The following is a 15,830-nucleotide window of genomic DNA, read 5'->3' as shown; positions in this document are numbered from 1 at the left end:
CAAAACGGATGAAATATTATTTAGTGATAACCATTGCAACTATTTGTAATAGTAGACTTTAGTGATGAACCACCGCAACTTTAGTGATGGAATATGACTTATCCTTTTTCATTTACAACATTCCTAACTATAACTATGTTTTTTCCTAAATCTAAGCATTCTAATTATACTGTGTAATCATATTTTGACTGTACATACATTTTTATAAAGTTTCAAGCAAATCATTACCAAAGAAGATCTCTTAACTTTATAAATTACAATATAAATTGAATAAATGATTAAATGTATAATATAAAATATATTATACATTTATAGTTTTATTACAACTAATTTATAAATAATATATAGATTTTTAATATTATCAATAAAGAATATAGTTGTATGTAAGATAGTTTTGCAACATATGTATTTTCCCAAACGCAGTTATATAAAATGTGGCATTTTTTTTGTTACAAAATGAGTTCCCGTGCAATATCACACGGGTTCTTTACCTAGTAGATACAAGATGAAAGATCAACAAACAATTAATGAAACACAGAGACGACTTCTTGAAGATCATAGTAGAGCTAAGTCATCTTAGTATTAAAGTGCCATAGGAAGTACGAGTAGTCTTACTTGTTGATGCTTTACCGGCGGTGAGGTATGATCAGTTGAAAGAAACCTTCAGGTACATTAGGTACCTCATTAAGGTGGAAGACGTTCCAAGTTTTAAGGAAAAGGAAACAAAAAAAAACAGCTTAGGATCAAGATTTTCCAAGTTCTGCCTCCCCAAAAAGTTTATAAACAAACACATTTGATAAAGCTCAAAAGCTACAGAGCGTTATGGAAATACTCCAGCGGCCAATCATGATTGCAATCAGAATGAGAATACTCTTAGTCTACAAGACTCCAAATATACATATACTCCCTCCGTTTCTAAATGTAAGTAGATTTAGCAAAAAGAGTTTGTTTCACAATATAAGTATTTTACATATTTCAATGCATTTTTTTCATTTATTGGATATTGTGTGACCAATGAAATAATGTTAGTTTTTTAATAATTGGTTGAATTAATTGGTTCAATGATATATTCTTTTAAATAACAATTTTCTAAATATTCGTGTTTTTAAGCAAAACTAATTACAATTAGAAACAGAGGGAGTATTAATTAGTTTACTCGGTTCATGAACACAAATATATGAATTGCTTTTTTCTTAACCAAATTGGTGAGCCCGTACCAAGATATAATGAATCTGCAAGCAGGAATATTTAAAACGAAAACACCAAAAGTAAAATGAAAAATCACAAAACATAGATACAAAAGCTATAGTATAAGTTTTATGTAAGTGTGACTGATATGCCTTATTCCATCTAAACTTACTCAACCGTCTGATCATTAAGATTACAGCACACACAGATTTCTCGATAACTATACACACCTTGTTCCGAAACAAACGTTTTCCCATTCATTTTCCTCCAAAGCCAAAGCAGCAACACTGCCAATTACAGAAACAAAAACAAATTTACAAAAAAAGATGTTTTCAGTGAGGAGCAACGAGCTTGAAGGGAGGAATGTCTTACTTTGGAACTGCTAGAAGGGCTATTACGCGAGTTCGGGTGAGTTGGCGTTCTTGAAGATCCACTCACATTAGCAGCTCCAGTGCTTCTCTCTTCGCGGACTTTGTTGAAAATGTGTGTGTATCCATCCGCTGACGCCGGATTATTCTCATCCCAATCACCGAATTTCGGCACCACCGTCACTTTTTCAGGCTGTAAAAACATTTTGAAACTGTTAAATTCGGGTTTCTAATCCTTAAATTACTGATATAGATATTTTATCTTTAATATATTTTTTCGAGATGATAGTTTTTATCTGCCAAAAATCTCTAAACTTAGAATATTTATACCCGGTCATGATATTTATACCTGGTCGAAAAGATTAAGAACGAAAACTACACTCGGTCGGGAGGATTATATTAATTAATTAATTAGAGGTTAAGGGTGCTATGATATGTGCTCTAATACAATGTTAAATTCAGATTTATTATTAACTTTCAACTTAAAACCCATTAGTTATAAGCTGATTGGTCCTTTGAGATATGTGATGCTTTAATAGTTTAATCCTAATAGAAACCTTAGATAATTAGACAAATAATTATGGAACACAAAAGCAGCAAACAGAAGTGAGATCTTACGCTTTCGTCAGCTCTAAGGTTTGGTTTGGGCTTTGTTCTTCCAGTGCCATCATATGAATTCTTATGCAACGGAGACTTATCGTAGCTATTGTTCTGAGAAGTCCTTCCTTGTCTTTTCTCGTTTGATGAACCACTACCATCACCACTACCACCACCAAACTGCTTCAGCTCGCTCTCTTCTCGGCTTCTCGTCACTTCACGCGACTTTCTAACCGGGTCAACAACTTCCTCGGGTTTGGTTCTCGAAGGAGCTTGAGACTGCGAATCCGAGTTATATTCCGGGTCGTTCGGGTTCGTTACTCTACCGCCTGGAGCTCGTCCTTTACGCGCTTTCTCAAAGTAAGCTGTGTAAGGAACATTCTCCTCACCTTCCCAGTTTCCAAACTTGGGAACATTCGAACGCTCCTTTGCAGCAATAATAATGAAAATAAAACAATTCAAATCAGCTCAACAAACAAAGGGGTATAATCGGAATAACGACCATTACAGAACAAGATAGCAGCAAGACAAGATCTCTTTGCAGTTTCCTTGGCAGTACAGATATGGAAACTCATATTTTCTTATCCAGCAAATCAGAATTGAATAAATAATTAAAATAGATCGTAGTTTCAAGAAACTTACTGCCATGAGAGATGATTAGTCCAGATAGATTGCCAAGAAGGGTACCTTTACGAAGAAAGAGAGATATGTGATAAAGAGAAGAAATGAAGAAGGAGAAAGAGAGAGGAGAGGAGAGAAGAGAAGAAGGTTTATCAAACGTTGACTAGCGATGCTTGACTTTTCACTTCTCTGTCTTGGCCTCTATTTCTAATTATTTTAGATGAGAAGAATATATTTTTCCTGTAAAATAGTTTTTGTGTGAAAAACACTCAACGCCGTTACCGTTAGTGGCGGCTAAATTTGATGGCCATGTGATAATGTTTCCTCTTAACGATTTAGATCGTCTGTGGGTCTAAAATTTGATGATAATAGCAGTCCCAGAGATTGGTAGATTTTTATTTTTTTTGAAACACTGGTAGATTTCTTTTTATTCTGTGCAAATAGAGATAAATTAATACTATTAGAAAAGAGTATAAATGATTTATGCATAAACGATCTAATAAGTTTTACAGTTTTAACTGATCCTTTTCAAATGTTTTGTACTTCCTTTCTAATAAAGTTGATTCGTTTTTAAAATGTTTGCAATAAAGCAGTACTAGCCATGTCTTTTAAAGAGGATGAACTGTCGCTAGTAAAAAAAAATCTAGATAGCCACGGTTTATATTTTTGTCTATGGACTAATTTTTATAGCTAATCGGTTTGTCATGAAATGCCATAAAAATAAATTATGGTTAACTCGTAATAAAAAAATAAAATGTAGCAAAATCGTAGCAAAAATTACAATTCTGACACAATGAAATTTGTAGCTAAAGAAAGAGCCATGATTGTCAAGATTCATAGTAAATTAGTAATAAAATTAAACAGATATATTAATAAAACATTATTTTATTTGTTTAATTTTTTGTAAGATTTTTTAAACATTGTAATAAAAATTTCCGAAAAACAAAATCTGTAGTGAATTACATTGCCGACATAAAACTCAGCTTGCTCTATGCGCTTGTAGTTATAAACCACACGTGGTCTCAGTCCACCATATTCCACACAAGTTTTTTTCTGTCCTTTTCTTTTAGTTTTTTTTTTCGACGAATCCTTTTCTTTTAGTTAATAATAACTAGTGACCACCACACAAATGTCACATAGTTAAGTAATGAATTTTCTTGGAGAAAAAATAAGATGCTGGATTTGAGAAAACGAAAACGTACTGAAAGAGAGATTGTTTGTTTCACAAAGAAAAAAAAAATAACGGAGGGGGAAATACATGATCAATAGGCTAATTTAGTTTCACAATTCTTGAATAATACTCTCTCTATTTCCAAAAGTAAAATTTTCTAAAGTATTCACGTTTATTAAAAATTCAATAAATGTTTATAATTTAATTTTTCTTTTACTTTATTATACACTTTCCAATAACTTTTTACCAATGAAATTTAATCAATTCAAATATTTTCATTTAATGTTTTTTAAAAGTATAAAAAAATACCTTAAACATATATAAAATCTATCTTTGTGGAACAAGTAAAAAATCTAAAACATCTTACTTTCAGGAACAAAGGCGGTATGTCTTAACAAAAAAAAATCTAAAAAATAAACAGAATAAATATAACACCAAGTAATATGAGACGAATTTTTGAATTTTCTTTTGTTTAACACCAAGAAGTTATTAATTACGTTTAGAAGAATTTGATGGAAGATGAGTAGCGTTGATTGCACTAGTAAATCTTTGTTGACCACACTAGCTTGACTATTCTAATTCACACATGTGGAGACTGGAGGCTGGTTGAAAATAAGTGCTATAGAAATAAATTTTAATTGAACAAAAAAAAACACATGTATTTATATAATGGCTATTGGTTAAAGGAATGGAAGCAGACAGAAAAGGAACATTCTAATTCCTGAACATATTTGGGTATCTTGCACAAATAAGGTAAACTTCTCGCACATAACTAATTTTTGTTATGTTTTGCCTCTTTTTTTTTGTAACACAATTTTTATGTTTTGCCATTTGTACTTTCTTCAACAAAAAGAAAGATACGAAAACGCACATAACTAGAACAATATTATTTATCTTCTCCCTCGTGTAAACCGCCCCAAAGAGATGGAACAGATTTTGTTTTTGATTTTCATTTTCTTGAGTTTTGCGTTCTCCGGAAGATGCAGCGATGTTTACAGCAGGAACGACTTCCGGAAGGGCTTCGTCTTCGGATCAGCCGTTTCTGCTGATCCGGTTTGGAATTCGAACTAAGTTTTTCTTTAACTCGAACTCATATGGATTTTGATAATCTGAAAATGGTTTTGAACTCTCAAAAAGTGGGAAGGAGCTGTTGATGAAGATGGAAGAATACCTAGCATTTGGGATACATACGTTCACTCTAGTAATTAAGTTCTAATTCACTAAACACTAAAAGAGTTGAAACACTTGATGAGTTTGTCTAGGGTAATAACAATCAATGTTTATAACGATTGCAGGTGATGGACCTACCGAAAATATAGCATGTGATGGGTATCATAAATATAAGGTTGGCCTAGTGATCCAAATTTGATCACTTCATAATAAATCAGCTATCTAAAAAAATATAACATGTTGAAAATGTGACAATGCTGCAGGAGGACGTAAGGCTGATGTATAACATGCGTTTAGATGCATTCCGACTCTCTATCTCGTGGCCGCGGCTTATCCCAAGTATGTGTGTGTGTTTCTTTGCCATAACTCGGGTTTTGTCACCTTGTCTTGAGTTTTAAAGGCCTTTTCGGTTTTTCAGGTGGAAGAGGTCCTGTAAATCCAAAGGGGTTACGCTTTTACAAAAATTTCATAGATGAGCTCATAAGATATGGTAAGAATAAGATTATGATTCTCATTTGGTTTGATTATGTCCTGTGTTTTGGAAAGAAGATGAATTAGTCTGTTTGGTATGAATGGGTGAGTACAGGAATTGAACCGCATGTTACTTTGTATCACAATGATCTCCCTCAGGCTCTTGAAGATGAATACGGAGGATGGATTGACCAAAAGATCATGTAAAGCCAAACATTTTTCTTGCAATGACTCTATGAGTGAAGTGTGTGATGTATGTCAGCTTATACGATCTTTTGTGGCAGCAATGACTTCACGGCTTTTGCAGACGTTTGCTTCAGAGAGTTTGGCAGCAAAGTGAAATCCTGGTGGACTATTAACGAGCCGAATATGCTAGCTTGGGGAGGTTATGACTTGGGAGTTTCCCCTCCTATGCATTGTTCTCCTCCATTTGGGATAGGCAATTGCTCCAGAGGAAACTCTTCAACTGAGCCATATATTGCACTCCGATGATATTTCCAGAGAGGTTCTGATGTAGTTCGTGATGTACATCAAAGTGTGTCAATACGTATGTCAAGACGTACGGCAGGACGTCGAGTGGAGAAGTTGCTTACAAGGAGATTGTCTAAGGTGATTGCGTGTGTAAGTGGAGATTGGAAAAGGAAAGAGAATATCTTGTTGAAGACAAATGACGTTTTCCATTAAGAAGAAGTGTTACTTGGAGAGTAATAGGAAGTTTACTTATATGGGAATGGAAGTTCATTAGCAAGTCTACGGTTTATATATAAGGAGGGACGTGCCCTTATGAGAAAGAAAGCACCCAGAGTGAAAAGAGAGAGAGAGTTTTCATTAAGTGTTGACCTACGGTCTGACGTAGTGTCCGATGGAGTCTGATGTGGACTTAGTTTGGTGGCGTTGGAGTTGGTGCTTTGTGTGGTGTAGTTAGCCATCGTGTGTAGCTCTTGTGAGCTTTGTGTGTGCTTGGGTGATCAAGCGTTTTGGTGTGTCCGTTGAGGTGTAGTGACAAAGTTGTGCGTTGGTGTGAGGTATCTGTGGTGTGCGTCTGGTGTTGACGTACTCAGTGACGTACTTGGTGAAGTACTCGGTGACGTACTTGGTGAAGTACATGGTGATGTGCCTTCCGAGAGGTGGTAGGTGGAAGCCTTGACTCAGGGGGAGTTTAGCAAAGAAGGTTTCATTGAGGAGGTCTGGAAAGATTACAGTTGTGTGAAGACAGTGAGCTCTGGTGCGGCCGGATGGGATCTATGCATGCGTGCTTGATTCCTAATCTTTATAGATAACTATCTAGAAAAGTGTGTGTCAGGAGGTTTGTGCCTGATGTATACGTTAGCAAATAATGATGTATTTGCATTCTTGTTCTAGTGATCAATGAAATCTGGACGAGGTCTCGGGGAAGTAGGAAACGAACCCCGTTAACAAACTCAGTGTGTCATTTACTTTATGCTCTATATTTCTGACTCATCCGCACTTACAATAACATGTTGCTTGCACATGCATCTACCACAAGACTGTATAAGCAAATGTAAGCTTACACACACATATCCATAATCTCTTGAATGCTCAAATTAGGCCATTAGCAGTGGGAGTTTCTTCACAGAATTTCTCAAAATAAAATATAAAAAATAGAAAAAGAAAGGAGAGAGGGAATTTTTAAAGAAACTCATTTGCTACTTGTCAGCCATTCAATAACTAAAGATAATAAAATTTATAAATGTGATGGTGTAGGATAAGCAGCATGGATCTGTAGGTATAACTTTATTTGCATACCGGATGGTTCCCTTTACTAGCTCTGAAGGGGACAAGATCGCAACTCAAAGAGCCAAAGCTTTCTACTTAGCCTGGTTCGTTGAACACAATTCATCTCTAAAAAGTTCTCTTCTTAGGCTGCTCTGACAGAAAGCGCAAGAACATTTTCATCTCTGAATCCTAGGGTTTTGCACCCGCTGGTGTTTGGGGACTATCCTGATGTGATGAAGAGAACCGTGGGCGAGAGGTTACCAAGGTTTTTGAAAGAAGAATCAGAACTCGTTAAAGGCTCATCTGACTTCTTGGGACTCATTCACTATACAACACTCTACACGGCACATTTATCTAGTAGCATGCAGGACATTTTGATTCAGATATGAATGCTTCACTACTACGTATGCTTTTCTTTCATGCGATGTGTGTGTGTGTGTGTTTATATCTACCATACCATATTCTATAGCTGATTTTTTTTTTTTGGACAGCCATTGGGAACTCTACACTGTTCAAGGTGTGTTTCCAAAGACTGCCAATTTCAGAAGCACCTTTTCGTAAACCCTAACACTCTTTCATTAATTGTCATATATCTACAGTTTGACGTGCTTCCATGGGGTCTTGAAGGAGTGTTGAAATACATAAAGCAGAACTATGGCAATCTTCCGGTCTACATTCTTGAGAATGGTATTAATTTGTCTCTCTCACTTGTTCCTTACTTAGTTTCAAAACATTACAGAACATTGGCATCAACCCCTAGAGGACTAGTCGGTTGGGTCTCTGCCCGCCGGATACTCCGGGTTATCAAAAAACAAACAAAAAAACATTACAAAATATTGAGAGTTTCTATGTAAATACACATTAGGTCAACCAACTAACCAACAATCATCGATTAACGACTTGGGAAGAGTTGAATACCTTCATGCGTATATTGCTGCTGTGCTCGATTCGGTGAGGTGTGCACTATAATATTCTCTTTGAAAAGACTTGTCTCTTAGATCGTAATACTAAAACGTTACAAGATTTATTATGTAGGAGTGGGTCAGATATAAGAGGCTATTTCCAGTGGTCGTTCATGGATATGTTCAAGTTTATCAATCCCAATTACACATATGGATTGTACTATGTAATTTCAGCGATCCAAAACGTGAAAGATCTCCGAAAACCTCTGCGCTTTGGTATTCTGCTCTTCTCAAAGGAAAGACCGTTAGTTTACAAAAGCTGAAGAACCGCTCGATGTCTTCTTCTCCTGGTGTTTCATGTCAGTAAAAATATATAAGATTGTCCCGGTTTGGTCTCTATTCTAGTTTGGTTTACTTATTCAGCGAGAGGACGCTACGCACGTACCTAATTTAATGAAAGCAACAAAAAAAATGTTGCAATAAGATAGTGGAATGTATTCTGCCAGTTCTCAATGAGTGTTATTAGTCTATATATTTTAAAACTAATATAGTATTTATTAACAAAAATAAATTATACAAATGTTCAGATCTACCATGTATAGTTGTTATCACAAATTTGGAAAAAAATTCTTGGATTTGATTATTTATATTTTTAACAAAGAGATCCATAAAACCTCAATAGATGGTTCCTTTTACTAACTCTCAAGAAGAAGAGGTCAGTGAAGCAAAAATTTCTTATTAGGCTTAGTTTGTTTGTTGAATGCAATTGTCCCAGAATAATGTTTTATTTTTCAAAATAATAATGTCTTATTTTTCAAAAAAAAATAAAAAAAATCAAAGTGTTCTGCATCGCTGGTGTTTGGAGTCTTTGTTTCTCATCCTCTTCTTTTTTACTAGGTTATCAAACAATATGGACTATGAGAGAACACAATTAGATCAAATAACACATTCAGAAATGGATGTACATGTATTATATACATCTCTCATCTCAGAACTCAAGTCCCTCAACACTTGCAACATGTGATGATGCTCATGATGGCTCAGATCCTCCATGAGAAAAGTCCTAAGCTGTCCATTCACCTCAATCACACTGTACCCAGGCACTTTCTCCATGGTCTTACTTCTCATCAACTTCCTCACTTCCGCTACTTCCTTCCACTTTTTCGTAGTAGCAAAAAAGTTACAAACCAGCGTGTGGATTCCAGTGTTATCCGGATTCAACTCAAGAATCCTATTAGCAGCTATCTCACCAACCGATAGGTTCCTATGGTTAATGCATCCTGAGAGAAGAGCAACCCAAACGGGCAAAGCATCATCAAGTTTCTCAAAGTTAATCATCTCAAGAGCCTCTTCCACTCTCCCTGAGCGTGCAAGAAGATCAATCAGACAAACGTAGTGCTTCTCGCTCGGTTGGATACTGTATCTGTTTCTCATGGACCTGAACCAATGCTGGCCTTGTTCCACTAGACCTAAGTGGCTAAAAGCAGAGAGAAGAGACGCAAACGTGGCGTGGTCGGGTTCAATGTCTGATTCCGTCATTTTCGCGAACATGGACACAACTTCTTCACCGTCTCCATGGATTCCGTAACAAGATATCATCGTGTTCCAACAGACCAAGTCTTTCCTTCTTGTCCGATCAAAGATTTCTCTCGAACTTGCAATAACGCCGCACTTTGAGTACATGTCCATCAAAGCGGTAGCGCTTACTCTGTCAAGAAAGTGCCTTTTCAAGATGTAACAATGTATTGATCGACCAGTCTTTAACGACCCGACTTGAGAACAAGCCAAGAGCACCCCAACAAGAGCCACAAGATCCGGTTGAAACCCAACGCTCTGCATCTCTACCATTGCTTCAAAGGCTTTATCAGCTAACCCATTTTGAGCAAACCCAGAGATCAACGAACCCCACGAGACAACGGTTTTAAACATCATCCTACTAAACACCCTTGAAGCAAGCTCTAAAAACCCAACCTTTACATACATATCAACCAACGTGGTTTCAACCACAACGTTCATAGGAAGACCTGTCCTGATCAAATAGCCATGCACAGAACAACCCATTCTCTGATCTCCAAGATCAGCAGAAGCTTGTAACAGACCAATCATCACAACCCCGTCTCTACCAAACCCTTCCCTTTGCATCCCTCTGTAGAACTCAACCGCCTTCAACGACTCACCACCTTGTGCAAACCCTGTCACCATCGTTGTCCAACAGATAACATCCCTTTTCGTCATCTTTCGAAACAGAGCTTCAGCTTCATCAACCTTCCCGCACTTCATGTAGAGGTTCAACACAGATGAACAAACAAAGACGTCGTTTTGGTACCCACATTCCTTAGCTTTACACCACACTGCCTCTCCTCTCTCCAACACCATAGCGTTCAAGCACGCCTTGATCGTCATAGTGAAGGTAGAGCTATCTGGTCGAACACCTTCGTCTATCATCTCATCGTAAAGGTTTAGAACCTCGTTTGGTTTGTTTCGGCGGGAATACGCCACGACCATAGAATTGTAAACGGATACGTTTCTCTGAGGCAATTCGTCGAACACCTTACGGGCGTGTGAGATCTCGCCGATTCGTGCAAAGGAAGCGATGAGGTCGCGAGCGATGGAGCTTCGATGAAGTAAGTCACCGTTGGTGATTACGAGAGCGTGGATCTGAGTGATGTGACGCTTGTGTTTGGTAGCTGATAGTAGGAATTTGAGGCGTCTCGGACTCGGAAGAGTCCGATGTAACATGCAGAAAAGTTTGTTGTTTGGTTTTCGGATTCCTTTGTTTTCTTCTAAACCAAAACCAGACAGAATCTTTAGACCAATTCGAACCAAAACGAATATCCGAAGCCTCGTGTGATGTCTGGATTTTATTCGATGGTAATCGGATCCACAATTTTGCTTGATAACTTTCTTCAAAATTAAAAACCAAAATCAAAACGAACAGCCAAACTTTTTAGGTCACTACGGGTAGATTGGGTTGAAATCATTTGAGTTTGAAACATCAAATAAAAATTAGAAGTGACGAACTTTTAAAACCGGACTGATTCGATGGTTGAACCGTATTCGACCATGAACCGGTTACAAAACTAGGTCGGATCTGAGAGTTATTTTTTTGAAAGAATGTTAAATTTATTCAAACAAAAAAAAACTATTTGTACAATGAAGAAGCTTCAAAGCTTAGTGTTTCTAAAATAAGAATATACTAAGAAACCTTCTGATACATTATTATCTTGTGGTAAACCAAAGATTCATCGCATCTTCATAAGTATGGGTACTTCGCCAAATCGAGGAGATACGGTTACGGACCATCTTTTCTACAAGCGTGACCAGCTTTGCGGCTGGAAGTGGCAGTTCTCCATGGGTTCTGGAGTTGCGTTCTCTCCACAAAGAGTAAAGAGCAGCTTGGAAAACATAGCGGACGAGGAAGAGTTTAGTCTTGCTCAGGTGTTGGGCTGTTAAGAGTGGAAGAATATCACTCCATTTGTTCGTATAGTGAGGCAGCAGTCGCTGGGTAAGTCCTCTCCACACCTCATCTTAATATGAACATTCAAAAAAAATATGGGACCGTGATTCTAGCTGACCAGAACAGAGTGTACAAGAGGCAGAAGCTTGTGGGTTCCATCTCTGAACTCTGTCCCCAGTGGCTAACCTGTTACGTACCGCAAGCCAAGCAATGAAAGCATACTTGGGCGTATTGTGAGCAAACCAAATACATGAGCTCCAATCCACTGTCTCTTGTGGAGTCCTCACCAACCTCCAAGTCTCCTTCGAGTTAAAACGTGGCTTATAGCTATCACCCTTACATCTCCATAACCTGATATCTTCATCCTGCTGTTGGCCTCTGTCCTTAATGTTCTGTATCTCCAACTCAATATTATTTAAGGATTCCACTCTGTGACGTCGTCTTCGATGTGACCGAATGACCATCTCCACTGTGTCGTTCAGTCTAATACCCATATCGATACCCATATCCGAGTTATTAAACTGATAAATATATTAAAACGATCATAATCTACGAATCATCGATATAAACATAAAACAAATTTATATTTATAATATTTTATGTTTTAAATTCATCTATATTTTATTTATGTATTCACTTCTAAATTTATACACCAAAAAATATAGTAAACCAGATCATTGAATCATGTTTGATCTAGTGAAACTAGATTAAAGTGTGATCCAAAAATTATTCGGTTCAGCTTTTAGTCCGGTTTTAAGAACATTGTTGAAAACCAAAAACATATGTGAGCACTGTTATGGAAAACAAATCAAAATTGTACAACTCTGAAGCAACAATTCTTTAGTTCTTTTCATTCATAGAAATTGACCAAACAATTACATTTATTCAAGGTTTCATCTAACACGTCGGTGATATCATATTTAATTGATATTCGATTGAAACAAAGTTGACTGATATCCTCTCCGGCTCTTGCAATATTTAAACTAAACGGGCCCAAATCGTCATCTTTCAGGCTATTAATTTATTTTTTAAAACACAGGGCTAACAATCGAGTCTACCCCCGAAAATGCATTTCTCTTTTTTTTTTTTTTTTTTTTCAACTAGAATTTTATCAGGGGACAAAGTCCAACCTAGGGCAAAGCCCATTACAAGAAAGTAAACACATTAGACCTAAACAACGGACCATTAAACATACACTTTTGGACCGTAACTCCAAAAGAGAAAACCGTTGGGGAAATAATCTTCAAGCGTCCACCACGTGCCGATTGCCCATCAATCAATGACGACGTGTCAAGATGCGAGAGAAACAGCTTCCTCCGGTGTCCGAAAAGATACACGGCGGAACTCCGCCGCCGACGAAGCCGAATCCAAGGAGAAACCGTCCGAAACCGAACAGTTCTCAACCTAGTTCAGCCGACAGCCTAATCTGACGGAACATCGCTTCTGAAAAATGCAACCGACATCAATCCTGTCAAAACCTCTGAGATTCCTACATGCAAATCGAACATCTTTTATGATAAAGATAAGCCCGAAGATGACTCAACCTTTAACAAAGGCAAGGAACAATCAATCGGAGGCTAAAGAAGAGAATCAATCGAACAGAGAACCACAAGAAACTATGATCAAACGGAACCGGGAGAACCCCGGTGATGGTCGGCGAAGACGATGTGACGGAATCATCCCTTTCCGGAGACAAAAGTCGGCGAAGAAGTGTTGTGAGAACCACCACTTCCCAGAGTCAAAAGCCCGAACCTTCGGGAGACTTAATCGGAATAATCCGGTGATGGGAACAAGTCGGCGAAAACTCCCCTTCTAAAAGATTGAATCTTGATAAGAAGAAGAGAAATCGAGAGAAACTCTCTCTCTCTCTATGCATTTCTCTTACATACACGAGATAAATATCAACAAAATTCAACAATCGCCAACATTATATTTCAAAATCTTTTTCCTATATAAATACTACCATCGCCGCAACAAATATCATCATCAATTAATTAATTCAGGTTCTATCTCGTACGTATTAAAATATCATCAACAAATTAGTTAAGCTTCTGCCGGGTCAATTAAAAAGAAACAAAATTATTTCAAAAATATATGTCGATTATATGGATCATATATTGATCTTTGATAATCTAATCCAATCATAATATTTAATATTATAATTAATTATAAACTAAAAATCAAAAATTTAAAGTATGATTGTCAATTGATCGAATATAAAATAATTAAACTGATACCACATTTATTCAAAGTTCTCTGCTATCTAATACATCGGTGTATATAATATTTCATTGAGATATATAACAAAGTTTACTATGTTCCGCTCCAGTTCAGCAAGTCGTTAAACAAAGTTGACTGATGTACCTAACCGGTTCTTATAAGTCTTTAAACTTGACCGGAACTAAATCCTTGTTTTTCCTGCTATTAATTTATTTGAGAAACATAGATTAAGAATCGAGTCCACGTAAGGCATTCTCTTATTTCCACGAGGTAAATGTCAACAAAGATCAACAATCGCCACCACTATATTTCAAAATATTTTCCACTATAAATACCACCATCGCCACAGCAAATATCATCATCAAATAGTTCAGGTTCTATCTTATCTGCGTAAATAAGGATTTTAAAGAAAAATACAAATCCATCTCTTTTATTCAAGTCGTACCTCTTCTATTATTCTTCAGATAACCATGAAAACAAGTCGTGCATTGATACTTTCATTAATATTTCTTCTACTAATAGGGTTCTACCTTCCGGCAAACGAAGCGCTTAGGTTTTTACCAAAAGAACGTCTTGGCAATTTACAGTTTCTACAAAGAGGTGATCTGCCTCCTTCCGATCCTTCAAGCTGCACACACATCCCCGGAGGCCACGGGCCGCCTTGCCCAGTCCAATAACGCCATTTTGCTGGCCGCGGGCAGGGTGGTATTGCCATGAAATGGACTTAGTTATGTCCTACGACATGTTCATATATAGTCACATCTGCCCATAGAGTACTTTTATAATAAGTCATTTTTATGTTACTTATGATTCAAACTGTATAGTGTTGTGTTTTATTCTTATGATTCATTTGTTCGTTCAAAAAAAAAAGATTCATTTGTTCAATTTCGAAATTGTATAATAAATATTAATTTTTTATTGATTTATACTCTTATTGTAGGAACTTTATTTTACTACCATAGGACAACTGATATTTGTAAAGAATAATAAGAACATAAATTAAAATTTCAATACCGAAATATAAAAATAAAGAAGAATTGGAGAGTCGAGATAGTTAATCTATCGACCATATTTATGTGATGTACTCTCAGACTCAAAATAATAAAAAAATACTAGAATAACTATTCTGAGTGGGAGAAATGTTTCTTGATTGTATGAATGTGTGTATTTTCTATAATGCTAGCAAGCCCTTTTATAGAAAAATCATGAGAAGCACAAGTTTCATTTTTCAACACAAAAAATAAAACCTACATGGTGCACTAATGGAGTCTTTAATTCTTGTCAATTATTATGTGAATTTATTCCACATTTTGACCAAGAAATTAAAGAGTAAAATTATTTTTTGTTTGACCAATTCAAACTAAATAATATACTTTAAAATGGATTTCTTTTTTATATTTTATCAATATAAAAGATCAACATATATTTGATTTAAGTTAATGAACATGAAGTTCAACTAACAAATCAAAACCCAAATCCAAGATCAAATATCTAATGTATGTATTTGCTACTTTATACAAGATTCTCAAATCACACACATTAGACCTCCATTTCTCATTCAAATAAAACTTCATTTTTGACATATGAATACCTTATTCATAATGTTCAAAAAATAGTTCCAACAATCCCCCACATGAATAGAAATGACTCTAGACACTAGACGACTCGACAGACTTGACTTCCTAGACAAGACTCGGCCTTAGGACTTTTGAGAGTACAAACGAAAAATCCACTGCATGATGAGTTGGTAACAATTTTTCAGCCTTGAACCAGTCATTGTTAATAGCTATCGGATTTACTCGGCCAGGAGGTGGCCATGATGTCTTGAACCTCCCGGGCTTTGGTGTAAACCTAGACAATAGCTATAACACAGCTTCATTCTCTCACAGAACTAGGTTCTCTATTGTGTTCATTTTGGCCGTGAACAG

At 36.4% G+C, this 15,830-nt stretch overlaps 2 protein-coding genes and 1 pseudogene across 2 annotated transcripts; 1 reads left to right on the top strand and 2 right to left on the bottom strand.

Moving 5' to 3' along the window:
- Positions 1–1,229: 1,229 nt before the first annotated feature.
- On the bottom strand, positions 1,230–3,038 carry LOC106329024 (RPM1-interacting protein 4-like). Its single transcript, XM_013767587.1, has 4 exons — positions 2,796–3,038; positions 2,175–2,579; positions 1,561–1,749; positions 1,230–1,475 (listed from the first exon to the last, which is right to left on the bottom strand). Exons 1-4 carry the CDS (start codon positions 2,799–2,801, stop codon positions 1,446–1,448), a joined length of 630 nt encoding a protein of 209 aa, XP_013623041.1. The 5' UTR covers positions 2,802–3,038; the 3' UTR covers positions 1,230–1,445.
- Positions 3,039–4,766: 1,728 nt separating this feature from the next.
- LOC106332428 lies at positions 4,767–8,656 on the top strand (annotated as a pseudogene).
- Positions 8,657–9,075: 419 nt separating this feature from the next.
- Positions 9,076–11,180, bottom strand: LOC106333901 (putative pentatricopeptide repeat-containing protein At3g25060, mitochondrial). Its single transcript, XM_013772288.1, has one exon. The coding sequence runs from the start codon at positions 10,962–10,964 to the stop codon at positions 9,162–9,164; it is 1,803 nt and encodes a 600-aa protein (XP_013627742.1). The 5' UTR covers positions 10,965–11,180; the 3' UTR covers positions 9,076–9,161.
- Positions 11,181–15,830: the final 4,650 nt, after the last annotated feature.

This window comes from Brassica oleracea, chromosome C3, assembly GCF_000695525.1.
Source record: "Brassica oleracea var. oleracea cultivar TO1000 chromosome C3, BOL, whole genome shotgun sequence".
Taxonomy (NCBI): Eukaryota; Viridiplantae; Streptophyta; class Magnoliopsida; order Brassicales; family Brassicaceae; genus Brassica; species Brassica oleracea.
Note: the sequence above shows the minus strand (reverse complement) of the source record. Positions and strands in the feature narration are given on the sequence as shown.

Bases quoted from the DNA above. Each gene is read 5' to 3' on its own strand.
- LOC106329024 (XM_013767587.1), bottom strand. The intron at 1,750-2,174 runs GTAAGATCTCAC...ATGTTTTTACAG, and splicing joins ACCTTAGAGCTGACGAAAGC to CCTGAAAAAGTGACGGTGGT. The intron at 1,476-1,560 runs GTAAGACATTCC...TGTAATTGGCAG, and splicing joins GCCCTTCTAGCAGTTCCAAA to TGTTGCTGCTTTGGCTTTGG.
- LOC106333901 (XM_013772288.1), bottom strand. From the start codon at position 10,964: ATGTTACATCGGACTCTTCCGAGTCCGAGACGCCTCAAATTCCTACTA.